This window comes from Molothrus ater, chromosome 28, assembly GCF_012460135.2.
Source record: "Molothrus ater isolate BHLD 08-10-18 breed brown headed cowbird chromosome 28, BPBGC_Mater_1.1, whole genome shotgun sequence".
Lineage (NCBI taxonomy): Eukaryota > Metazoa > Chordata > Aves > Passeriformes > Icteridae > Molothrus > Molothrus ater.
In genome coordinates, this window is record NC_050505.2 from 4,386,014 (window position 1) to 4,411,914 (window position 25,901).

A 25,901-nucleotide genomic window follows, 5' to 3' on the forward strand; every position below is an offset into this window, starting at 1 on the left:
GGGTGTGGGACCCTAAAACCCACCGAGGTGTGGGACCCTAAAACCCACCGGGGCCCATGACCCCAAATCCGCCAGGGTGTGGGACCCTAAAATGCACCGGGGTGTGGGACCCTAAAACGCACCAGGGCGTGCGACCCTAAATCCACTGGGGTGTAGGACCCTAAATCCACTGGAGTGTAGGACCCTAAATCCACCGGGGCACGGCGCCACCAGGGCCGCCTGTCCGGCAGAGAGGAGCGCCCCGGTTTCCTTTCTCCGTCCGTGCCCGCGGCGCTATCTACCTAGCTAGACATAAATTAAATTAAATGTCGGGCCCCGGCGGGCGGGGCTATAGCGTGGTCTCGCTGCCCATGTCCCGCGGGGCCTTCTCGGTGTCGCTGTCCTCGTAATCCGACTCCATCTCGATCTTCACCTGGGGCACGGCACAGATGGGGTTGCGGGAGTAGTTAAAGGCGGGAGACGACGGGCACGAGATCTTCAGGTGCAGGGTGATACTGGGGGGAGAGGGGGGTGAGCGGCCAGGGGGGCCGAGCCCGCCCCGAGCCCGCCCCGGACCCGCCCCGAGCCCGCCCCGGACCCGCCCCGAGCCCGCCCCGGACCCGCCCCGGACCCGCCCCGAGCCCGCCCCGAGCCCGCCCCGGCGCTGCTGCCGCTGATCCCAAAATTCCCCCCAGGGAAGGGGAGGGTCCCGGTTACCTGCGATCCATGTCCGAGCCGTTCGGGGAGGAGTCAGAGCGCAGAGCTCCAGGTGGGGGCCCTCTTTCCTGGGGGGACACGCAGCTGAAACGCTGCCCAGGTGACCCCAAAAATCCCCCTGGGCCAAAATCACCATTTCCACCTTTCATGGCCCAAACCACCAGTCCCACCTTTCTGGGCAGTGGGAGGAGGAGGAGGAGGAGGAAAACTCCTGGGAATTGCAGATTTTGGGTGCAGTCAGCCAGAGAAAAGGCCCTGCCAGCCCTGCCAGCAGATAAGGGGTTAAATTGAGCTCAAACCCTGGGGTCATGAAATGAACTCCCCCAAATTTACTCCAAGTTTTTTTGGTGAAGGTGGAGCCAAACCTGCTCTTTCCCAGCCATAAAACTCCATCACAAGAAGCTTTAGGGGCCTCCAAATCATCCCAAGCTCAGATATTTCTCACAAACCCCCATCAGCACCAGCTTGGGGGCGACAAAACCCAGGAGATTCCCGGATTTTATTTTGTGATTGATGGAAATCTCAGTGATCTTTGGGATGAGCAGCGCTCCAGTGGCTCTGGAGCTGGTGGATTTCTCCTGGTGGATTTCCCCGATGGGATTTCCTTGGTGAGTTTTCCTTGGTGGGTTTCCCTGGTGGATTTTCCGGGGTGCAATTTCTAGGGTGGGTTTCCCCAGGTGGGTTCTCCATGGTGGGTTCCATGCCAGACCCCCTCACTCAGGCGGTTCTGCCCCTGCCCTGGAACAGCTGCAGGGATCCCAGACCTTCATCCCAATTCCCAGTGGGAATTGTCCCTCCCCAGCTCTGGGATGTCCCCCTGCCCTCGGGGGACCCCGTGCCCACCTCCTCGTCGCTGCTGCTGTCGCCTTTGTTGCCTTTCTTCTTCTTCTTCTTGTCATCCTCCTTCTTCTTCTCCTTCTCGGGGATGATGTTGTCGATCCAGGCCAGGTCGTGCTGGGAGAAGACGAAATCCAGGAGCCGCCTCACCAGGATCAGGGCCAAGATCTGACACAAGAGAGGTCCAGGAGCATCTCAACCCAAGGTCTGGTGGTGACCACCAAGCCAAAAATCCCTTCAATCCCAAAAACCCCTTTGGAGCGAGGATGGGATTACCCACGATGGAGAAGATGGTGGTGGCCATGGTGGAACCACGCCAAAAATTCCATTAAATCCCAAAACAAAACATTTGAAGCAAGGATAGGATCACCATGACAGGGAAGATGGTGGTGGCCATGGTGGGACCACACCAAAAATCCCCAAAAACCCCTTTGGATGGAGGACGGGGTTACCATGACAGGGAAGATGATGGCAGCCACGGTGGGACCACACCAAAAATTCCATTAAATCCCAAAAAACCCCTTTGGACCGAGGACGGGGTTACCATGACGGGGAAGATGATGGCGGCCACGGTGGATTTGAGGATCCAGAGCACGGCCAGGCAGATGATCTGCACCAGGGTGAAGAGGTGGATGCGGCGCAGCGGGACGTGCCGCAGGAACACGTAGTCGGGCTGGTGCTTGGCCGGCATCAGGAAGAGCTTGCAGCGATCCCAAAACTGCCCGGGGAGGAAGGCCTGGGTTAATCTTCAGCCCCACCCCACAGGCTGCCCAGGAAAAACCTCTTTTATTGCCCCCAAATAGGGAATTTGTGGGGTTTTGGTGTTTCTCGGAGGGCTTTGGGTATCTGCTGACCCAAACGTGGAAATTTCAGAGTAAAAATCCTCCTTGTGGAGCCAGTGCAGGACAGTCTGTGGTCAGTGAGGAGAAGGAGGACGATGAAGAGGAGGAGGACGAGGAGGAGGAGAACAACAAGGATGAGGAGGAGAAGGAGGATGATGATGATGAGAAGGAGGAGAATGACAAGGATGGGGATAAGGAGGATGAGGCCAGAGGATGAGGAGGATGACGACAAGGAGGATGAGGAGGATGCTGAGGAGGAAGGGCACTCACCTGGATGCCGTTCAGCGACGCCACGCCCATGTAGAGGAAGACCCCGTAGAGCACCGGCATGGGGATGTACTGGGAACAGGGAACAGCACGGCCCTGACCCAGGGAAGGCAGCAGCTCCTCCCCAGGGACAGGGACAGCGCTGGAGGTCACCAGGACGGGACAGGACCCAGCTTTTGTCCCCATGTCCCCAAATCCCTGCAGGGACGGGGCAATGGGAATGTTTTACCTTCAGGATAGGAGCCAGGAAAACCGAAATGCCCGTGAGCACGAAGACGATGATGCCGGTCACCCTCTGCTCCCTGGAGGGGGCACGGGAGCAGGGTCAGCCCGAGGAACCCCCGAGGAACCGAGAACCACCAGTGGGAATGGGACTGACAGCTCCTGCCTGGCCAGGACCTCCCCAGGACACGACAATCCCTCCCTGGCCTTGGTGTCCCCAGGAAGGACAATCCCTCCCTGGCCTTGGTGTCCCCAGGAAGGACAATCCCTCCATGGCCTTGGTGTCCCCAGGAAGGACAATCCCTCCCTGGCCACGCTGTCCCTGGTGTCCCCTCCCAGGGCAGGATTGTCCCCCCGGCTGCAGGACCCCTCTCAGGCCCACCTGACCCCCAGGAACTGGGGCTGCTCCCCCGGGGCGCTGGTCTCGGTCTCCATCTTGAGGCTGTCGATGTGGGCGATGGAGATGACGGTGGCGGCCACGTACCAGGGCAGCCCCATGAAGGAGCACACGGCCATCAGGATGCCCACCCAGAAGAGGTCCAGGTGGTACCCGGCTGCCTTCTGCAACACAGCACGGGGGGCTCTGCACCGGGGGTGTCCCCAGGCAGGACCTTGGCGTGCCCCGAATGGCCTCGGGGCACCTGGTGTCACCCCATGTCACCCCACACTGATTTGGGGCACCTGATGTCACTGTGATGTACCCCACGTGGATATGGGACACCCAGTGTCACCCCAAAACACCCAGTGCCACCATGATGTACCCCACATGGACACAGGGCACCCTGTGCCACCCCCTGCACCCCATTACCCACAGAACTCCATCCCCCAGGCCCCCCCTCACCCCCAACCTGCAGCTGGACGAGGCCAGGGGCAGCCCCCAACCCCACCCCAAACCTGGGTGCTGTGGGGGATCCCTGGGGTGCTGTGGGGGATCCCTGGGGTGCTGTGGGGGATCCCTGGGGTGCTGTGGGGGATCCCTGGGTGCCCTGGGTGCTGTGGGGGATCCCTGGGGTGCTGTGGGGGGATCCCTGAGTGCCCTGAGTGCTGTGGGGGATCCCTGGGTGCTGTAGGGGATCTCGGGGTGCCCTGGGTGCTGTGGGGGGATCCCTGGGTGCCCTGGGTGCTGTGGGGGATCCCTGGGGTGCTGTGGGGGGATCCCTGGGTGCTGTGGGGGATCCCTGGGTGCCCTGGGTGCTGTCGGGGATCCCTGGGGTGCTGCGGGGGATCCCCGGGGGTCTCACCCTCAGCTTGTGCTCCTTCCTGTTGACGATGACGGCCGTGATCTGCTGGTCCATGAAGATGAGGATGGTGACCAGCAGGGCGGGCAGGGCGCTGGCCAGGTACACCCACCACGGGTTCTTCCCGAAGGGGAACACGAACCAGCCCCGGTCCACGCGCGTGGGCTGGGGAGGACAACGGGGTCGGCACCTCGGGAACGCAGCGCGGGTCGGGAGAACCCAAGGGTGGCATCTGGGGACAGCCCCGTCCCGGATCCATCCTAAATCCTGTGCCCCAAACCGCCCCCAAATCCTCACTGGGATCCTTGTTGGGATTTCCATTGGGATCCTCACTGGGATCTTCATGGGGATCGTCATTGGGATCCTTTTTGGGGTTTCTATTGGGATCCCCATTGGGATCACCATTGGGGTCCTCACTGGGATCCTTATTGGGATCTTCACTGGGATCTCTTACTGGGATTTCCATTTGGGGTCCCCATTGGAATCCCCATTGGGATCTTCACTGGGATCCCCAGGTCACCCCCTGTTGATGGGGGAGGAGAAATCCCTCTGGAATGGGTTTTTGTGGAATTTGGGGTTTTTACCTTGAAGTCTGTAGGCACTTGGAGCTTTGGGGTGTTGAGTCCAAAAAGCACATCCAGCCCCACAAACATTAGTATGGACATAAAGATGGAGAAATCGCTAATGAGCTTACGGAGCTGCCAGCCAGGGGGCGGAGAGAAAAGGGAGGGAAAATGGCAAAAAAGGAGGGAAAATGGCAAAAATGGGAGGGAAAATGGCAAAAAAGGAGGAAAAAGAACAAAAAAGAGAGGAAAGAAAGTCAGAAAATTAGAATATTGTTAGAAAAGTTGAAGTAGCTTTGAAGACAGTGCCTGGAGCTGCGAGATTCCCAAAAAAAAACCTGGAAAAAGAGCGTGGAGAGGAGAGGAGAGGAGGCCCAACCTTGATGATACTGGGGATGTGGAGTTTGGGCGTGTCCAGTCCAAAACAGGCGTCCACTCCACAGAAGAGCAGGATGGAGAAGACATTGGAAAAATCAGCAATGAAAGCCCTGACCTGGAGGCAAGACAGGGAAACGGGGTTGGAAAGGGGAATCAATGGGGTGGGAAGGGGAATCAATGGGGTGGGAAGGGGAATCAATGGGGTGGGAAGGGGATTAATGGGGTGGGAAGGGGAATCAATGGGGTGGGAAGGGGATTTATGGGGTGGGAAGGGGATTTATGGGGTGGGAAGGGGATTTATGGGGTGGGAGGGGGATTTATGGGGTGGGAAGGGGATTTATGGGGTGGGAAGGGAGCTTGTCCAGGTCTCTGCGGACGTCCCCATCCTCTGGAATTGTCCCTTGGTGTCACCTGCAAACCCCTTTGTTTCCATTGTTAATGAGCACATTAATTAATGCTGGCCCTGACAGGGAGCCCTGGTCACCACTGGTCACTGATGTCCATCAGACTCTGGGCTGGTGACTACTCCCCTGTGGGTGGGATCATCCCACCCATTCCCCATCCATCACCCCACAAATTCCTCATCCATGATCCCACAAATTCTTGTTCATTAATTGTCCACCAATTAATTGTCCACCCATTACCCCAACTCCAGTTCGGAGAGGAGGATGCCACAGAAACCATTCCAAAATTCCAAAACTCAGGGTCTGAAACCTCGGGGAGGATCACAGTCCTGGCCCAATCCTCCTAAAACCAGGGATTTATTCTCCTGGAGTTCTCTGCTCCCAAAGCTCCCAGCAGCTCCCGTTTCCCCTCGTTTCTGGGAAAGGATCTGGCAGGATTTGGTTCTCTCCTTACCTTGGTGGGGAAGTAGCGGCTGAACTTGAATTTTTTCAGGGTCAGGGTCATGGAGTAGGTGCCAAAGAAGAGGATGAAGGACATGAGGGCCAGGTCGGGCACGAATTTGCAGGATTTTCCCACTAAGCTGCCGCCGTATTTGAGACATTCCTTCTTACTCAGCTGGGTCCAGTCCAGAGCTGTGAGGTTGAGAGCATTGGACTGCCAAGAAACCCAAAAAAAAGGCAAAGTTAGTAAAATACGGAATTATTGTGGTGCGCAGGGAAAAGGGGAAGTTCAGCCCAAATCCAGCAAAGGTGGAATTTTTAAGGTGCAGCATGGAAAGAAAGGGAAATTTCCTGTCCAAAACCCAAAATTGTACTCTAAGGATCACACTGTGCAAGAAAAGGAGGATTTCACAACTGAATTGAGCAAAAGCAGCGTTTTTAGCAACTGCAGCTTGCAAAAAAAGGAAAGAAACTTCCTGCTCAAACCCCAAAAAGAGCAGCTTGAGCCATTTCAGCACACGAGGAAAGGTGAATTTCCAGAGTTTTGGGGACACCCGAAACCACAGAGCTGATACAAATTTTGGGGAAAAAAAACCCCAATTTGAGTTCCCCTCACTCCGAGCCGGCCCATCCCACTCCTGGGCGCTGGAATCCCCCGGTTCTCCCTCCCTGATCCCAAACTTCCCCGGGCTGAGCAGATCCCATCCTTACCAGAGACACGTTAGTGCTGTTCGGTGCCACTGGAGCTGAAGCATCCAACAAGGTCGCGTTGGCTGCGGGAAAGGATTCGGTTATTGGGGTTTTGGGGCTGGGCCCGAGCTTTGGGGGCTAAACCCCGGCTGGGCTGGGCCTGCTGAGCCCGCCAGGGATCGGCATCCCAGGATTCTGGGGGCGAATCCCCCTTTTCTAACTTCTCCCTGATTAATCCCGCGCGCCGGGGAGGACGCGGCGGCTTCTCCCTGTGGGGCTGGCGAGGGCCGGGCCTGAGGGGGTTTTTAGGAGCTTCCCAGTTCCTGAAATTTCCCAGGAGCTTCCCAGGGAAGCCACCAGGAATGAGGTGGACTTAAACCCACCGTGGTGGAAAGCTGGGAAAGCAGCCTGGGGTGGTTTTTTTATATTTAGTTTGGAGAGGTGGCACCCAAATCGCACCAGATTTGCCTTTTTAAATTATTGTTCGTTTTTTTTTTTAATAATAGTTTGGGGGTGTTTTGGTGTCATCGGTGCAGAATTCCGTCTTTTCGAGCCCCCGGCACCTTCTCCTCCTCCTCCTCGGCTCTTCAGGCGACGCAGCTCCGCAGCTCCGGGAGCACCCCCGGGATGTCTCGGGGTGCCCCTAAAAGAGGGAATTCGGGAATTCAGGAATTCTGGGGTGGCTTTGCCGCCCCCTCCTCCGTCCTCTTCGGCTGCCGCCTCCAGCCCCGGCGCCGGGGATTAACGAGGGAGAGGCTGGGTCAGCACAGGGAGCCCAGGGCTGCCGGGACCGAGCCCTAAAAGCATCGGCTTGGTTCTCATTTCTCTCCTCCACAACCTTTTCTTTTTCCACAAACCCAATTTTGGGGTTTCTACGCCTTTAAAGGGCGGCACGGCACCGGTGGGGTTAAAGAGGGGAGCCCTAAGGGCTCCACACAAACCTTTTTAGAGAGAGAGAGAAGTCAAATGCATGGGAAAAAAAAATAACAATGGAACCCCCCCGTGGGGGGAGAGTATCAAATATTAAAATAGTTTTAATATTTAGAAGGCGATACTCACTTGAGATTGAAATCAGCCCCAATTGATGTGTGCAGCAGAGACAAATATGGGACAAATCAGTTATAATAATCAAAAATCAGCAGGGATGGAAAAAAAAGGGAATTAAAAAAAAAATTAAGGATGGAGAGGGAAATAAACATAATTTCTAGAGGGATTTTAACTCCAGCCTGGACAGGGCTGCCTGGGGCAGCCAGGGGGAGGAGCGGGATCAGGGATTGGGGTGCAGATGCCTCTGGGCTGCTCGGGGTGGGGGCTTGGAGAAGGGGGAGACCTCCCTGGAGGCTGAAGGCTCCGTCCGGGGGTTCCGGCTCCGGGGGTTCCGGCTGCGCTCCCCGCGGGTCGGGTTTGGGGCGGGAACGGGGTCGGTTCTGCTGCTGCTCTGGGGTCCCGGTGCCCAGGGGCATCGCTGTGCTCACGAGGGGTGGAGGAGCAGGAGTTGAGGAAAAATGTGAAATTCAACCCAATGGCTGCAATTGCCACGGGGTGAGGGCTCTCCTTGGAGGGGCAGAAGCGTTGGGAATGCCTTGGGTGGAGGGTCTTGGGTGCTGCTCTTGAAGGAAGGAGATGGGCAGAGCTTCACCACCATCTTCATCCGCTGTGACCTTCATCCATCATCATCTTCATCCACCATCTTCATCCACTGTGACCTTCATCCATCATCATCTTCGTCCATCATCATTTTCATCCATCGACATTTTCATCCACCATCTTCACCCACCATCATCTTCATCCACCGTCACCTTCATCCATCATCATCTTCATCCACCATCATCTTCATCCACCATCATCTTCATCCACTGTCACCTTCATCCATCATCATCTTCATCTATCATCATCTTCATCCACCATTATCTTCATCCACCGTCACCTTCATCCATCATCATCTTCATCCATCATCATCTTCATCCACTGTCATTTTCATCCACCTTCACCTCCACCCACTGTCAGTCTCCTCTGGCTGCAGCTGGTGCTCCCCAAAATTTGGATTTTTGACATAATCCAGCTCCTGGGGGAGCAGCCCGAAGCTGCCTCTGCTCCCTTCCAGGAGTGTCTGAGCTCCACAGTTCGAATCTGGGACGTCCACCCAAGAGCAAAACCATGGAAGGACCTTCTGGTCAGAGCCTGATGGCCTCTCCTTTTGGAAAATGAGTGGAAAAAGGAGGGAAACGGTCCATGGAGGTTTCCACACCCAGCTGGGACATCCCGGGGTGCCCCAGACAGCGCAGAGCACAGAACCACTCCAGGCGTTTCCTGGAGATTCAGTTTCCATCAGCAGCAGCCTGGAATCACCCAAAATGTCCTTTTCTTCTTCCATAATTCCTTCTTGTCCATGCAGGTCTGGCTGCTCCAGGCTGAGATCTGACCTCTCCGTCTGCTGTGTCCCACAGGTTCATCCAAGGGGGACAAGGCTCTTCCTCCATCTCCACAGCCCCCGCGGAGGAGGACGATGGGTTCCGGGTGTCTCCAGCCCAGCCGCCTCCTCCCACGGCCTGGGCCGGGACTGATCCACGCCAGGACCCTCCCACCCCCGGCTCCTGCCCGGGCGGCCCCGGGGTGAACTCACCTGGGTCGGGGGCGACGCACTCGCACTTGTACATGGTCACGTAGTCGGGCTTGAAGTCCGAGTTGATGGGGTAGTACTTGAAGGCCCCGATCATCTTCTTGATGGCGTCGTAGATGAAGATGAAGCTGATGAGGGTGGAGAAGCCCTCCTCGGTGAAGCGGGTGATGTACTTTATGATGAAGCTGGCGTCGGTGGCCACCAGGATAAGGCACTGCAGGGCCGAGTGCAGCCCGATCCACAGGCGGAATTCCATGTAGTCGATCCCGTTGCCTCTGGAAGAGGGGACACGCGGCCCTGTGAGAGCAGCTGGGTGCTGGGGACACGTCCCAGCCCCGTGGGGACAGGCCCTGGTGTCCCCGGGCGTGGCCCAGCACTCACTTGCTGAAGTCGAAGAGCAGCTTCTCGAAGATGAGGATGGGGCCGGTGCTGCTGAGGATGATGAGGGGCTGCCCGGCGAAGAGGCAGAACATGGAGCCGGCCATGGCCGTGCCCAGGAAGCTCTCCATGACGCCCTGGGGACGGAGCAGAGGCGGCATCACGGGTGTGCCGGGCCGTGCCACGTCCCCATGGACCCCCCGATGGAGATGGGGCCAAGGGGTGGCTGGGACCGTGTCCCATTGCTCCTGGCATCGCCATGGAGGGGGTGCCAATGTCCCGGGGCTGCCAGACCCACCTGGCGGAGATGTCCATGCCCAGAAGCTTGGCATGGCACAAGTAGGGTAAAATCCATCCCATGGATCTCATCCATCCCATCCCATCCCATCCCATGGATCCCATCCCATCCCATCCCTGCCTGTCCCCAGGCCGGTGACACCTGGGCCACACCTGGTAGTTGTCGGTGGCGTCCCCCAGCAGCCCCCCGAAGGTGATGGCGTTGGTGATGCAGCCCAGGTAGATGAAGAGGATGGCGGAGATGGACTGGATATGGAAACCTTCGTAGAAGTCACTCGGGAACCAGGGCAGCTTCCTCTTGATATCCAGGTAGAGGCCACCACAAAACCTGTGGAGACACCACTGAGGTGACACCCACACCTGGTGACTTCCACCAATAGAGAATCGTGGAGCCCTGGAGAGGTTTGGGTTGGGAGGGACCTTAAATCCCATCCCATCCCAGCCCTGCCATGGCAGGGACACCTCCCACTGTCCCAGGCTGCTCCAAGCCCCGTCCAACCTGGCCGGGGGCATTTCTGGGGACCCACAGCTCCTCTGGCCAGGTGGGAGATTTATAAATATTGATTCATAAATATAATTTATATATGGACACGTGAATAGGCCTGGTGCTGACAAAAACCCCTTCCCACGAGGATTTCACCCCAGGGTGGGCCTGCAGGAGCCGCTGACAGATCCTGGCACCTTCTGGAGGTTTCTGGGGGTGGCTCCTGGCTCACCTGCCGGTCCAGGCCAGCTCCTCCCCAATCTCGTGGACTTCGGGCATCTCCCCATCGTCGCTGCCGCCGCCGCCGCCCCCGGCGCCCGCCCCGCCGGCCGCGCCGTTCATCTGCCCCACCTCGTTCAGCGAGAACACCGACTTCCTGCGGGACAGCGGCACCGCCACCTCGCACCCGCTCTGGCACCGCCGCATGGGCACTGCCAGAGTGGCACCACCTCGCACCCGCTCTGGCACCGCCGCATGGGCACCAGCGGATGGGCACCACCAGAGTGGCACCACCTCGCACCCGCTCTGGCACTGCCTCATGGGCACTGCTGGATGGGCACCACTGGATGGGCACACGGCCCTGGTGTGAGGACCATGGCCAAGGCCGTGGTGCAGCTCTGAGCCTGCACTGAGTGTGGGGTTTGGGGCAAATTTGGCCAGATCCAGAGCTGGGTTTGGTCAATTTGTGGAGCCATGGGTTGGGTTGGGTTGGGCTGGGTTGGGTTGGGAGGGACCTCGAGGGTGATCCAGTTCAACTCCTGCCCAGGGCAGGGTCACCTCCCGCTGTCCCAGGAGGGTGGAAATGGCTCTGAGCCGAGCTGGGAACAAACCCTGGTGCAAACCCAACATTTCTGGAACATCTGGAGGGGTCACTTCCAGGGGCGAAGCCAAGCAAGGCTCTCGCCCCCCAGAACTGGGCACGGGAGTGGCCGCAGGCTGGGGCAGCCCCACCCACCTCTTCTCAGCTGAGGGCACTTTTTTGGGAGGCTCGATGCGGATGTTGGGGTCCCACTCGCCGGGCGGGAGGACGATGACCTCGTCCAGGAACTCGTCGATGCCGGCGATCAGGTCCTCCCTGTCCCGGGCTTTGTAGGCAACATCACTGAAGAGCTGGGGGTGGACACAGGACAGGGGTCAGCCTCCAGCCCCACGTCCTCCTGGTTTCAGTCTCAGGTTTTTGGGTGATAAGGTGGAAATTGCTTTTTTTTGCTGGGTCCTGAGTCCCACAGGAGGGCAGGGGTGGTCTCCACTCACATCGTCCACCATGAGCGTGGCAATGGCCCTGCCAATCTCATTGTAGGATTTGGCTTTTCCCGGGGGGCCGAGGAGAATGAAGAGGAACCTGGCGAGGCAAAGGCGCCGCGTCGGCCACCTCGGAGCCCTGGTGGCAGCAGAGCCCTCAGGAGGCGCCCGGGGGACGGCGCTCACCTGGTGGGGACGGGCACCTCGGTCACGCCGCCCAGCATGGTGGCCTGGAGCAGCCGCACGAAGGCCACAAAGGGCTTCTCCAGGAACTCCACCTCCCCCACCAGCACGTTGGAGGCCTCGGCGTCCTTGGGGATCTTCTTGATGAACTTGTTCTTCAGCTGTCGGCAAACACAAGAGCGAGGAAGGGAGCGGTTGCCAAAATTTGGCTTTTCTCCCTTTTTTTTTTTTTCCCCCACCAAAGTTGGAGCCTCAGGCTCCAAGATTTCACCTCTGGTTGTCCCAGGACTCCCAGAGGTAGGGACTGAGGAGCCAGGAAAAAAAAGCCAAATTTCTTCAGAAACGTGGCTAAAACTGAGACTAAACTGCAGCCCCAGGGCTCCACAACCCAACCAGCAACGTTTGCTTTTGCTCTCCTGGGTTCTCCGCAAGGAAAACTCCCTGAAATCCCCCCGCGGAAAAGCTGGGCTACCCCAGGGGTGCTGCAGAGGGCCAGGAACATTTTTAGAGTTTATTTGCAGCCCCTCATGGCACAGAACCCCCCCAAGCCCTGCACGGGGGAGCTTTTTGTGCCTCGTTCCTCCTCCCCAGCCCCGTCGCGGGAGCTGGAACAAATAATGGGAGGAGGAAAAACCTCACCCATGGATTTATTCCCCAGGTCTCTTCTCCCCTGCAGCTCTTTTCATTACAGCCTAAAAGGGTTCAATACCCAGCCAGGCAGGGAGTTATGATAATCTATATGGCAGCATGAGGGGAGGCATGTGAGCCGGGCAGCCGCCTCGCCCCGTCCTAATCTTCTAAATCCAAATGGAAAAAAAAAAAAAAAAAAAATCATCATAATAATAAAGCAACTCCTCCAGTTCTGCTGGGAATAAGAGCAGGAGTTACCAGTGGCCACTAAGCTTCATGTAACACTTAAAAAGTCCCTTTGTAGTGGGCCTAATAGGGTGATTAAACCTAAATGCTTTGCATATTTTGGGATTAACCCTCCGAACCCCATTGCTGGAGGGGATATTTGGGGTTCCTGAGTGGGCACCGGAGTCGTTTCAGGTGCTGTCCCTGTCCCATGGCTCCCTGCAGAACCTGGATTTCCATCCATGAAACCCAAGGGAATAAAACGTTATTTCTGTGTTTGGGCTTGCCCTAAGGTGCATCGCTCCAGGTAAGCCCAGCGAGGACATCCTGGGGAAAAGCACGTGGTTATCCCATTCCCTAAAAACCCAAAGCAAGTTGTAATCCCACCCCATTCCCTAAAAACCCATTCTGCCCTTGGTTTATGGTGAAATCAGGAGCAGAAACGAAGCAAAGCTCATGCAAGGAACCAACCATTCCCACAAAAAGAGTCTGGGATGGGAAGGGGACAAAAATCCCACGGATCCATCCCATCCCCAAGCCAGGAGCTGCCTCCCAGCTCCCTCCTAAAAGCAATCCCAGAAGGAAAAGCCCCCCATGGCCTCTGGGCTGAGCTTTGCATTGGGAAACCCCCAGAAAAAGCAGATCCCACCCCAAATTCCAGCCCCTCACCCCCAGAGCTGCAGCCCCGGAGCTCGGATGGGATTTGCCACCCTCTCCCTTTGGGATTCCCACATTTCCAAGCAGCTCCCTGCAGATCTGGAGGGAATTTTTGCCCCACCCTGGTGGATTTGGGCTCCTGGCTCGTCCCTGTCTCCGTGCTGAGAGCGCGGGTGTCACCTCTGGGGCAGCTTCCCCACGGGCACCAATACAGCAATTAACTGCCCTAATTAGGAATTTGTGTGGGTATCGACCCAGCCACGGCTCACATGGACCCAACAGCCCAGCAGGGATCGTGCTGGGGCTTGGGATTTTGGGATTTTGGGATTTTGGGTACCTGGTCAGTGCTCGGGGTGTCCGAGATGTCGTTCATGCTCCGGCTCTGGGCGTGACCTGGAGGGAAGGGAGGGAAGGTGAGGAGAAGCCACCCCAGGAGCCAGGAGAAAACCCGGTGGGGAGGATTTGTGACAAGGGATGAAATGCTGGTGATGGTGCCTGGGCTTGCAAAGCAGCAGCAGCGCCGTGAAAACCCAGGAACTGGGGGAAATTCCTCCTGTGAGAGGGCGGAAAGGCCGGCACGGGGCAGGGATGGAGGCCCCGTCCCTGGAAGGGTCCAGAAACCCTCTGGAGGTGGCACCTGGGGACATCGCGGTGCTCCATGATCTCAGAGGGCTTTTCCACCCCTAATGATCCCAGAGCTCCATCAATGGGATCATTTCCAGTCCCAGCCACACAAACCAGGGCTCGTTTGGGATTTCCCAGCCGCCCTCTCCCAGCCAAGCAATCTTTTAGGATTCCCTGCCTCTTCCAAGCGCCGTTCCTTCCCTCCCTAAAGCCTCCAAGGAATGTTTTCCTCCACCCCACACCAGCTCATCCCAAATTCCCTGCTGCACTTCAGGGGTGGTGGCCGTGGTGGGACCTCATTTCAAGCTCCCACTCTGCCCCTTGGGGCTGGGAATTTGGCGTTCCAGGGAATTATTTGGTGTCCCATGGAATCATTCGGTGTCCTGGGGAATCGTTTGGCGTTCCAGGGAATTATTTGGTTTTCAAGGAATTATTTGGAGTCCCAGGGAAGGCTGTGGTGTCCCAGGGAATTATTTGTAGTCCCACTGAATTATTTGGTGCCCCAGGGAAGGCTATGGGGTCCCAGGGAATCATTTGGTGTCCCAGGGAATTATTTGGTGTCCCAGTGAATTATTTGGTGCCCCAGGGCAGGCCGTGGTGCCCCGGGTCAGGCTCTGGTGCCCCAGGGCAGGCTGTGGTGCCCCAGTGAATTATTTGGTGTCTCTGGTCAGGCCGTGGTGCCCCGGGTCAGGCTCTGGTGCCCCAGTGAATTATTTGGTGCCCCGGGTCAGGCCGTGGTGCCCCGGGTCAGGCCGTGGTGCCCGGGTCGGCTCGGGGGCCGTGCCCACTCACGCAGGCGGCCGTAGCTGGCGCTCTGCCGCAGCCGCAGGTCCTCGGTGGAGCGGTGGAAGGCGGCGCCGGCGGCCGGGCCCCGCACGGGGCTGCGGGCTGGGGAGAGATGGGGAGAGAGGGGTGAGATGGGGATGGGATCCCGCTGGGAATGTGGGGATGGATCCCACTGGGAATGCCACGGCAGGATCCCGTTGGGAACGCCGGGATGCTCCCAGGAGCTGCTGGAGCTCAATCCCAGCTGCAGCGAGTGACCTCCCGCTAAACCCCAGGGAACAATCGGGAACGGGCCCAAATCCCCTTTTGTAAGGGCAGGGACAGGCGGGATCAGCCGCGGCCAGACCGGATTTGTCTGCGGCCGCCGCGCCAGGAAAGCCGAGCGGCACCGAGCCCGGCGCCACGCGGCGCCATCGTCCTCGTGTGGCGCCAGCGCGCCGTGACGTCATCGGCACGCGGTGATGTCATTGGCACACGGTGACATCATCATCATCACCTATTGCCCCCTACTGTGATGTCATCACACGGTGCCATTGACACCACAATGACATCATCACACAGTCATCGTCCCCACTGTGACGTCATCACACAGTGCCATTGACACCACAGTGACATCATCACACAGTCATTGTCACCATTGTGATGTCATCACACGGTGCCATTGACACCACAGTGACATCATCACACAGTCATCGTCCCCACTGTGACGTCATCACACAGTGCCATTGACACCACAGTGACATCATCACACAGTCATTGTCACCACTGTGACATCATCACACGGCGCCATTGACACCACACTGCACCACTGTCCTCGTGTGATGCCATCACACAGTGACGCTGTCATTACACGGTGCCACTGACTCCACTGTGACATCATCACACAGCGCCATTGTCCTCACATGGTGATGTAATAATATATGTAATAATAATAATAATAATATAATGGCATTGTCACCACAGGGTGATGTCACTGCACAGTGATGGCCTCACACAGTGCCATTGTCCTCACACAGTGATGTCATCAATGATGTCATCACACAATAATCTTGTCCCTCACACGATGATGTCATCACACAATGACATCACCACACACCGACATTACCACCACACCGTGATCCTGCCCCTGACACAACGATGCCATCACTCAGTGATGTCCCCAAACGGTGACATTGTCCCTGCCACAGCCACATCCCTCACACAGCGCTGTCCCTGTCCCCAGCCCCTCCTCGTCCCCAGCTCTCGCTGACCCCCACCCCTAAACCCACCAGGGCAGAATTTTGAGGCCCTTCCCGCCCACCCACCCCGGGTGAGTGTCCCCAGCCCCGGTCCCTGCCTTGCCCGGGGCTCACCGGTGTTGGAGGACACGGATTTGCCGATGTCGGCCAGCGAGCGGTGGATCGGCTTCTTGGTCTGGTGGCGGTGCTTGCGCAGGAGGACAAAGCTGAGCTTCTCCCGCAGCTCCGGCTTCAGCAGCCCGTCCTCGATCTGCTTCTCGATGACATCGTCTGCAAAGCACAGCTGTGGTGACCCAGGGGTGACCCCAAAAACCCCAAAAAATCTGCTCCTTGAGCAGCCCATCCTCGACCTGCTTCTCAATGACATCGTCTGCAAATCACGGCCACGGTGACCCCAAGAACATCCCCAAAATCTGCTCTTTGAGCAACCCAGCCTTGATCTGCTCCTCAATGACATCGTCTGCAACACCCAGAGGTGGTGACCCCCAAAACCTCCCCAAAATGTCCCATCCTCAATCTCCTTCCCCATGACATTGTCTGCAAAACACGGCCATGGTGACCCAGGGGTGACCCCAAAACCCCTCCAAAATCTGCTCCTTGAGCAGCCCGTCCTTGATCTGCTCCTTGATGACGTCATCTGCACACACCCAGCCATGGTGACCCCAAACCCCCCCCCCCCCCAAAATCTGCTGCTTCAGCAGAGACCCCCAGATCCCCCCAAAAACCTCAACACAACATTTCGGGAAGCCGCTGATGGCTCCCAACTCCTCCCTCTGCTCCTTCTTGGACAAATTCCGGAAAAAAATGAATTTAAATCCATTCCCACCATTTTAGGACACGGGGGGGCAAAAACCCTCCAGGAGCTCCTACCGATGATTTGGGGCAGGGAGTACCCGTCGAGGTCCAGGAGCACCGTTCCCGTCTGGAGACACGTCCGCAGCTCAAAGAGGCTGTGCAGGGACAAGGTGGACACGTGGGGCTTGCTCCACCTCTCGCCACCTTCCTCCACCTTCTCCTCGAACTTGATCCACCTGGAACAGGGGCAGGTGTGAGCAGCTGGGAATGGCTTCTCCTTCCCGGGGGGTTTCCCTGCTGGGAGGGCCTGGATTCATTCGTCTCACGGAGTTCATGCTCGTTATCCGGGCTGGGAAGGGAGGATCTGGGGGAGTCATTCCCAAAAGTGCTGCCTGCGGGGCTCTGGAGGGGAGGGAATACTCCAATCTCACTAAGAAACCCAAATCCATGGATTTCGCCCTCCTCAAATCGTGTCTGTGGGATTTGGGAGCTGTGGGATGGAGGAAAAGCTCCCAATCCCACCAGGAAACCCAAATCCATGGATTTCGCCCTCCTCAAATCGTGTCTGTGGGATTTGGGAGCTGTGGGATGGAGGAAAAGCTCCCAGTCCCACCAGGAAACCCAAATCCATGGATTTCCCCATGCTCAAGTCACTCCTGTGGGATTTGGGAACATTGGGGTGGAGGAAAAGCCCCAGAAGAACCCCAAACCACAACACCTGGCCCTGGCACCCACCCCACACCTCCCATCCCTGATTTCTCTGGAGAATCCCATTCTCCAACCCTTCCTCTTTCCCGGGGATGGGATTCAAACTTCCCGCCGAGCGCCGCCGCCGCTGCCCCAAAGCCGATTAGGTCGCTTTTCCTCTCCCTTCTGCCCCATTTTCCAAGGAATTTGGGTCATTAGGGAGCTCGGGATGGAGAGTGGGATTGGGGGCAGGAATCCCTGTGGGATTGGGGGCGGGAATCCCTGTGGGATTGGGAGTGGGAATCCCTGTGGGATTGGGAGTGGGAATCCCTGTGGGATGGGGGGCAGGAATCCCGGTGGGATTGGGGGCGGGAATCCCTGTGGGATTGGGGGCAGGAATCCCTGTGGGATTGGGGGCGGGAATCCCTGTGGGACTGGGGGCGGGAATCCCTGTGGGATTGGAGGCGGGAATCCCTGTGGGATTGGGGGCAGGAATCCCTGTGGGATGGGGGGCGGGAATCCCTGTGGGATGGGGGGCGGGAATCCCTGTGGGATTGGGAGTGGGAATCCCTGTGGGATTGGGGGCGGGAATCCCTGTGGGATGGGGGGCACGGCTCCAGCAGCGCCTTTGCGCTGCCATCGGCATCCCGGGATTCCTTCGCCGAGGTTCCGGCAAATTCCTGCTGCTCCCAGCATCCTGAATTCCCTTTTTTCCCCCATTTATTGTGGGTTTAGGTGCTCTGAGGTTAAAGAGTCCCAGCTTGGCCTGAGAGTGGGAATTGGGACTTGAAAACCTCCGCGATCCTAGAAGAAATTCCCATTTTTTCCCCATTTATTGTGGGTTTAGGTGCTCACACCACAGAGATGCTCTCCCGAGGAGAAACCTTGGAAAATGAGGAGAGATTTGGGAATCTCCACCTCCAGCCCTCCCTGATGGAAATCCCAACGCAAACGCTGAATTTTTGCCTTCCAAGCTTTTCAAGGCGTGGGAAGGCAGAAATAAACACGGACCTATGGACGCCCACCCGTTCCTTTGTAAATGCCATTGAAACCAGCACTCATCCCCTGATGTTCCACTTCCACCTCCCCTCCAAAATCCCATTTTCCAGCATTTCCCTGATTCAGGAATGTCCTTTTCTAACACCCTTACTATAAACAATTATAAATGTAATAAATATAAATATAAGCATTATAAACAATGCCCATTCCCTGATATTCCATTTTCAAAATCCCATTTTCCCTGCATTTCCCCCAATTCAGAAATGCCCTTTTCTAATCCCACCCCCCCCAAAATCCCACACCCATTCCCTGAGCCCCACTCCCCCCGGGGACGTTTTGGGAGGGGAGTTTGGGATGGGATTTTTTTGGGATGGGATTTTTTTGGGATGGGATCTTATTGGGATGGGATCTTTTTGGGATGGGATTTTTTTGGGATAGGATCTTTTTGGGATGGGATCTTTTTGGGATGGGATTTTTTTGGGATGGGATTTATTTTTGGGATGGGATTCTTTTGATGTGGGATTTATTTTGGGATGGGATTTATTTTGGGATGGGATTTTTTTGGGATGGGATTTTTTTGGGATGGCATTTTTTTGGGATGGGATTCTTTTGATGTGGGATTTATTTTGGGATGGGATTTTTTTGGGATGGCATTTTTTTGGGATGGGATTTTTTTGGGATGGCATTTTTTTGGGATGGGATTCTTTTGATGTGGGATTTATTTTGGGATGGGATTTTTTTGGGATGGGATTTTTTTGGGATGGCATTTTTTTGGGATGGGATTCTTTTGATGTGGGATTTTTTTGGGATGGCATTTTTTTGGGATGGGATTCTTTTGATGTGGGATTTATTTGGGATGGGATTTTTTTGGGATGGCATTTTTTTGGGATGGCATTTTTTGGGATGGCATTTTCCCCGTCCCCCGCTCCCCGTCCCGTTCCTGATCCCCTGACCTGGCGGATTCCTTCCACTCCATGTCGTCGCCGTCGCGCTGCAGCGTGTCCATCTCCGTGAACAGCGTGGGGTTGGGGGCCTCCTCCTCCTCCCCCAGGATGTACCGGAGCCGCTCCGCGGCCGGCGACACTGGCGGGGAAAAAACCCCTGGAATTCCGGGCGGGAAAAAACCGGGATGGGCCCGCTGGGAACGGCCCCAAAATGGGGAGGGGGTTGGGGTGGCAAAAAGAAAAAAAAAAAAAGGGGATGAAAATGGAGGGAAAATGTTGGAGGGAATGGGGGAACTCCAAATGATCCCATCCCGAATTCCCTGTGCTGGAATTCCATGGAAAATCCCGCTCCATCCTGCAGAGGGGATTTGGGATTAACCCAAAAAAGGGGGTAAAAATGGAGAGAAATGTTTGAGGGAATGGGGGGAACTCAATCCCGAATTCCCTGTGGGAAAAAAGCTGGAATTCCATGGAAAATCCCACTCCATCCTGCAGAGAAAGGCCCTGAGGGGATTTGGGACCATGAAAAAAAGGGATAAAAATGGAGGGAAATGTTTGAGGGAATGGGGGAGTTCTGAATGATCCCATCCTGAATTCCCTGTGCTGGAATTCCATGGGAAGTCCCGCTCCACCCTGCAGGGAAAGGCCCTGGGTGAGGTTTGGGATAAGAAGGGATAAAGAATGGAGGGAAATGTTTGAGGGAATGGGGGAGCCCCAGATGATCCCATCCCGAATTCCCTGGGGGATGCTGGGGAGAGGAGGAGCAGGATGAAGCTCCAGGGACCGATTCCCACCAAATTCCCTTTCCAGGAGTTCCCTGTGCCCGTGTCCCAGGTTCATCCCGAGCTTCCCCTCCCACAGCTCCCCTTCCTCCAGCCTTTTCCCAGGGGGGAATGACACAAATCCATCATTCCTGCAGGGAAAATTCCGTCTTTTTCTGGGAAGGGGCAGCGTTCATGGCCTGGGAGCAACCTGGGGATGGTTTTGGGATCACGGCGCCCTCCGAGGCTTTTCCATCCCAGTGCCCACGGGAGGGTGAAGAAATCCCAGGAAAATAAAGAAAAAATGTTGGATTTGTTCTTAACCCTCTCCATCCTCAGGGTTTTTTGTTTTTTTTTTTTCTGGCAAAACTTCCCAGATTTGGTGGATTTGGGGAGAAACCCAAGCCATGAAATCCATGGGAATGGAGTGTCTGGAATGAAATCCTCTATTTCCCCGATTCAAGGAATGATCCAGGCTTGGAAAATGGGAATTCTGGGGCAAAATCTGGGGATAACAAAGCTGGGTAATGCATTAATAATAATAATAATAATAATAATAATAATAATAATAATAATAATAATAATAATAATAATAATAAATCAGGGATTTATTAAATTGCTGTGGATAAATGGGGGGGAAATGGGAATTCTGCCCCTTTTCCTGCACGGAGCAGAGGAGCCCCTGTCCCCAAAGGAGGGGATGTCCCCATGTCCCTTTAGGCTGAGCCTGCTTAAACCACTTAAGCCCCTCTAAGCCGAGCCCAAAGCCTGCCAAGGTCCAGCCCTGCTGCCATTCCCACAAATCCCTTCTTGTGATTCCGAATATTCCCGGGAATTCTGGGGCTGGGCTCCGTGCCTGGAGGGTTTCAGGCTCCCTAAGCCTGGGCTTGTTCTCGGAAAAGGGATGAAACGGTGAAATTCTGGTCAAACCCCCCCCCCGCCAACCCCAAAATTCCCAAAAAAAACAAAACCAAACCCAAATTTAATGAGCTAATGCACAAAACAAATGGGGGTTTTTGCTGGAAATCCTTGTCCCGGGTGGGAAAAATGGGATTTGGAATTCCTGTCCTGGATCTTGGGGCGGCTGCCCCCAGCTCTGCCCAAATTCCCTCTCTCAGGATGGATCCTTCCTTCCTCACCCTCCCCAGGGCCTCATTTTTGGCCTCTCTGCCACCCCTGAAACCCCAAAAACCGAGAGAAATCCCCTACAGAAAGGGATTTTTTGTCCTATTTTCCTTCTCCTGGCAGATTTTAGGGAACTAATCCAACGTGCAGATCCCAGTTTTGCCTCCCTCCCTCCCCGAGGTGGGATTTGTTCACCTGGAGAGCAATTCCACGGCTGGGAGAGCTCCCAGCCCCTCCTGCTTTGGGGTTTTTCATTCCTGGGAATTCCACCCAGCACAGAAAATCCCGGGAAGCAGCAGGTGTTGGTTGGAGAGGGGAAAAGTGACACAAATCCCAAAAAAAACCCCCAAAATCAGCTCCTTGGGGGGGGATCCAGAGCTCCCTGATCCGGGTTTTAGGATGGGAAAACTCTGGGATTTCAGCCCCTGCAGATTCCCAGGGAATATTCAGGATCGTTCCCATGGGAAATAGGACAAGAATTATTTAAATCCCGTTTATCTGAGGTGCAGCTGCCTCCTCACATCCCAGCCCCGGGCCAGTGACCAAACCTCGCCTGGGGATCCTTTTCCAAGCCAAAATTCCCACTCAATTGGGATAAAATTGGGAAATCAGGGAATGCAGCCCTGCTGGGGCTCTGCAACCCAGCCAGGACTAAGCCCGGGTTTAGGTCCAGCCTTATCCAGGGGCTGCCATGGGTTCTCCACAGCTTTTCCCTGCGTTTCCCTGAGGGTTCTCCACAGCTTTTCCCTGCATTTTCCCATGGATTCTCCACAGCTTTTCCCTGCATTTCCCTGTGGGTTCTCCAAAGCTTTTCCCTGCATTTTCCCGAGGGTTCTCCACAGATTTTCCCTGCATTTTCCCGAGGGTTCTCCACAGCTTTTCCCTGCATTTCCCTGTGGGTTCTCCACAGATTTTCCCTGCATTTCCCTGTGGATTCTCCACAGCTTTTCCCTGCATTTCCCTGTGGATTCTCCACAGCTTTTCCCTGCATTTCCCTGAGGGTTCTCCAAAGCTTTTCCCTGCATTTCCCTGTGGATTCTCCACAGCTTTTCCCTGCATTTTCCCGAGGGTTCTCCACAGATTTTCCCTGCATTTTCCTGTGGATTCTCCACAGATTTTCCCTGCATTTTCCTGTGGGTTCTCCAAAGCTTTTCCCTGCATTTCCCTGTGGATTCTCCACAGCTTTTCCCTGCATTTTCCCGAGGGTTCTCCACAGCTTTTCCCTGCGTTTTCCTGCCTCAGCCAAGTCCCCACTGCCCCCAAAACCAGGAGAGTGGGCTGCACATCCCATGGGATAACCTTGCTCCAAATCCCCAGCTTTGGGGTATTTCTGACCCTCCCAAAAATTGACTTTTCCACCGAGGAGCAGCAGGAGCTCCCCCATTGATTTTTTTGGGGTGAGCTTTGGATCTCTGCCCTTTTAGAAGCCCCAAAGTTGCTTTTCCGAGGGAAAAATCACAAAAAAAAAACCCAAACCCCCAAGGATCTTTCCCCCCCTCCCACCACAGCGCTGGGAAGCACAAACCCCCAGACCCTACCTGGAGCTGTTTCCTTTTCTTCCCCCATTTCTCCCCGCTTTAACCCCAAAGTTCGGCCGCGCGATCCCGAAACGCCGCCGAGGGCCCGAGTTTCCCTTTCCCCCTTGCTCCTTTCTCCTTTGTGCACTGCAGCTCGCCAAAGTCCCGGCTTAGGGAGCAGATTACGGCCACAAATCCTGCCCCGCTGGGCTCCCATGACGGGAAGCGGCCCAAGCGCCGGGATGCGCTCGGGAAGAGCCCGGAGCGCCCAAATCCGCGCTCGGGGGCGCCCCCGCCGCCATTCCCCGCCCCGGACACCCCAAAACTGAGGGTGTGGGGGAAAAAACAGACAGGGATGAGGGAGATTGGTGGGGTTGGGGTTTTTGGGGTTTTTGGGGTTTTTATTTTTAAGCTGGAAAATGAGGGTTTGGGTCCAAGCTCACCGAAGTGGGCTGGAGTTACGGCTGAGTGGGGTTTGGGGGTTATGGGGAGGAGGAAAAGGGGAAAAGGGGAAAGGGGGGAAAAGAGGGGAGAATAAGGGAAAAGGAGGGGAAAGAAAGGAAAAGGAGGGGGAAAGAGGGGGAAAAAGGGGGGAAAAGGGGGGAAAAGAGGGAAAAGGAGAAGAAAAAGGGGGAAAAGAGGGAAAAGGAGAAGAAAAGGAGAGGAAAAGAGGGGAAAATAAGGGAAAAGGAGGGGAAAGAAGGGAAAAGGAGGGGGAAAGAGGGGGAAAACAGGGGGAAAACAGGGGGGAAAAGAGGAAAAAGGAGGGAAAAGGAGGGGAAAAGAGGGGAGAATAAGGGAAAAGGAGGGGAAAAGAGGAGAAAAGGAGGGGGGATGAGGAAAAAGGGGAAAAGGAGGGAAAGGAAGAGAGAGGAGAATAAGAGAAAAAGAGGGGGAAAGGAGGGAAAATAGGGGGAAAAGGAGGGGGAAAAGGAGGGGGAAAAGGAGGGGAAAAGGAGGAGGAAAAGGAGGGGAAAGAAGGGGGAAAAGGAGGGGGAAAAGGAGGGGAAAAGAAGGGGAAAGAAGGGGGAAAAGGAGGGGAAAAGGAGGGGAAAGAAGGGGGAAAAGGAGGGGAAAAGGAGGGGAAAGAAGGGGGAAAAGGAGGGGAAAAGGAGGGGAAAGAAGGGGGAAAAGGAGGAGGAAAAGGAGGGGAAAAGGAGGAGGAAAATCAGGGAAAAGGAGGGCAAAGGGAGGAAGGGACGTGCCCCTGCTCCCGCCTCCGCCTCGGGCACCAAGGAGCTGCCAGCAAATCCAAAACCTCTTCCCATGCAAAAGAAAAAAACCGGGAAAACTTTGGCTGGGCCTGAACCCGAATGCAAATTTCCAGCCCAGGAAGGGCTCGGCCGCTGCCGCGTTCCCCTGGGAAATGTTAACCTGCCCTAAGGAGATGGGAACACGCTGGGACTCCCCAGAGCTGTCTGGAACCCCTGTCCCGCTGGGGAAACTCCATCCAAACCCCATTTCAATGGGAAAAACCCACTGGGAATGAGGTGTGATTCCTGGGGCTTGTCTGGAACCCCGGTCCCAGCAGGAAAACCCCTTCAGCCCCATTTTAATGGGAAAAATCCATCGGGAACAAGGTGTGGTTCCCAAAGGTTGTGGCAGAACCCCAATTCCAGCAGGAAAATGCCTCCAATCCCATTTCAATGGGAAAAACCCATCAGGAACAAGGTGAGATGTCCAAAAGTTGTCTGGAACCCCAATCTCAGTAGGAAACTCCCTCCAACCCCATTTTAATGGGAAAAATCCATCGGGAACCAGGTGTGAAAGTTGTGAGGAACCCAAATCCCAGCAGGAACCCCCTCCAACCCCATTTCAGTGGGAAAAAACCCAGGTGTGATGCACGAAAGTTTTCTGGAACTCCAATCCCAGGAGGAAAACTCCATCCAAACCCATTTCAATGGGAAAAACCCATGGGGAACAAGGTGTGATGTCCAAAAGTTTTCTGGAACCCCAATCCCAGGAGGAAAACTCCATCCAACCCCATTTCATTGGGACAAACCCATGGGGAACGAGGTGTGAAGGTTGTGGGGAGCCCCAATCCCAGCAGGAGCCCCCTCCAACCCCATTTCATTGGGACAAACCCGTGGGGAACGAGGTGTGAAGGTGGTGGGGAGCCCCAATTCCATGAGGGAACCCCCTCCAACCCCATTTGAATGGGACAAACCCAGGTGTGATGCACGAGAGTTTTCTGGAACCTCAATCCCATCAGGGACCCCCTCCAATCCCATTTGAATGGGACAAACCCGTGGGCAATGAGGTGTGAAGGTTGTGGGGAGCCCCAATCCCATCAGGGACCCCCTCCAACCCCATTTCATTGGGACAAACCCGTGGGGAACGAGGTGTGAAAGTTGTGAGGAACCCAAATCCCATGAAGGAACCCCCTCCAACCCCATTTGAATGGGACAAACCCAGGTGTGATGCACGAGAGTTTTCTGGAACCTCAATCCCATGAGGAGCCCCCTCCAACCCCATTTGAATGGGACAAACCCGTGGGGAACGAGGTGTGAAGGTTGTGGGGAGCCCCAATCCCATGAGGAGCCCCCTCCAACCCCATCCCCAGGCCAGCAGCAAACGCAGCACGGGCCGGGTCAGGCCGGAGCGGGGCGCGGCGCCGGGCACTCACTGGTCCTGCTGGCGTTGTCGCGGGCGCTCTCGGGCCAGCCCTGGCCCTCGTCGGTGTCCGAGGGCTCGCGGGGCCCCGAGTGGCGCTCGCTGCCGCTGCGGTCGCGGCTCGAGCCCGGCGAGCGCCGGCGGCGCCGCTTCCTGCGGAAACCCCGCGGCACCGGCACCCCGATGTAGATGGAGTGGTAGTCTGGGAACGGGGAGAGGAAGGGGTTAAAAATAAAATTTCCCGCTTTTCCAGGGAGGAAAATGACGCGGGAAGGGCGATAAATGCGGTGGGAAAATTCCGTTTTCGCGGGAGAAAATTTCCTGGGGGAAGTGAATCTACGTGGAGGGGGAACTTCAGCAAAAAATGGGTTTTTCTGGGAGGAAAAGTTCCTGATGAAAACGATGTAGATGGAGAGATAACTATATATATAATATACATTCACTTTTTTATATATATATATATTTAATATAAACTCATATATATATATATAATATAAATTCACTTTTTTTTATTTATA

General features: G+C 55.9%; 1 protein-coding gene and 1 long non-coding RNA gene across 2 annotated transcripts; one reads left to right on the forward strand and one right to left on the reverse strand.

Annotated features, from left to right (window-relative positions):
• Window positions 1-25,501, reverse strand: SLC4A5 (solute carrier family 4 member 5). The gene is made up of 24 exons (XM_036396770.1): window positions 25,397-25,501; window positions 19,377-19,506; window positions 16,813-16,973; window positions 16,057-16,212; window positions 14,711-14,806; window positions 13,632-13,687; window positions 11,786-11,943; window positions 11,612-11,699; window positions 11,313-11,467; window positions 10,590-10,733; window positions 10,027-10,201; window positions 9,580-9,713; window positions 9,202-9,473; window positions 6,600-6,661; window positions 5,902-6,102; window positions 5,045-5,158; window positions 4,106-4,267; window positions 3,247-3,425; window positions 2,872-2,944; window positions 2,646-2,714; window positions 2,078-2,251; window positions 1,540-1,701; window positions 697-764; window positions 1-494 (listed from the first exon to the last, which is right to left on the reverse strand). Coding segments are annotated over exons 1-24 (3,156 nt in total). The 5' UTR covers window positions 25,398-25,501; the 3' UTR covers window positions 1-328.
• LOC118695290 (uncharacterized) lies at window positions 6,022-10,470 on the forward strand. Its single transcript, XR_004981513.1, has 2 exons — window positions 6,022-6,130; window positions 9,026-10,470. It is a non-coding gene; the product is annotated as an uncharacterized LOC118695290 (long non-coding RNA).
• Window positions 25,502-25,901: the final 400 nt, after the last annotated feature.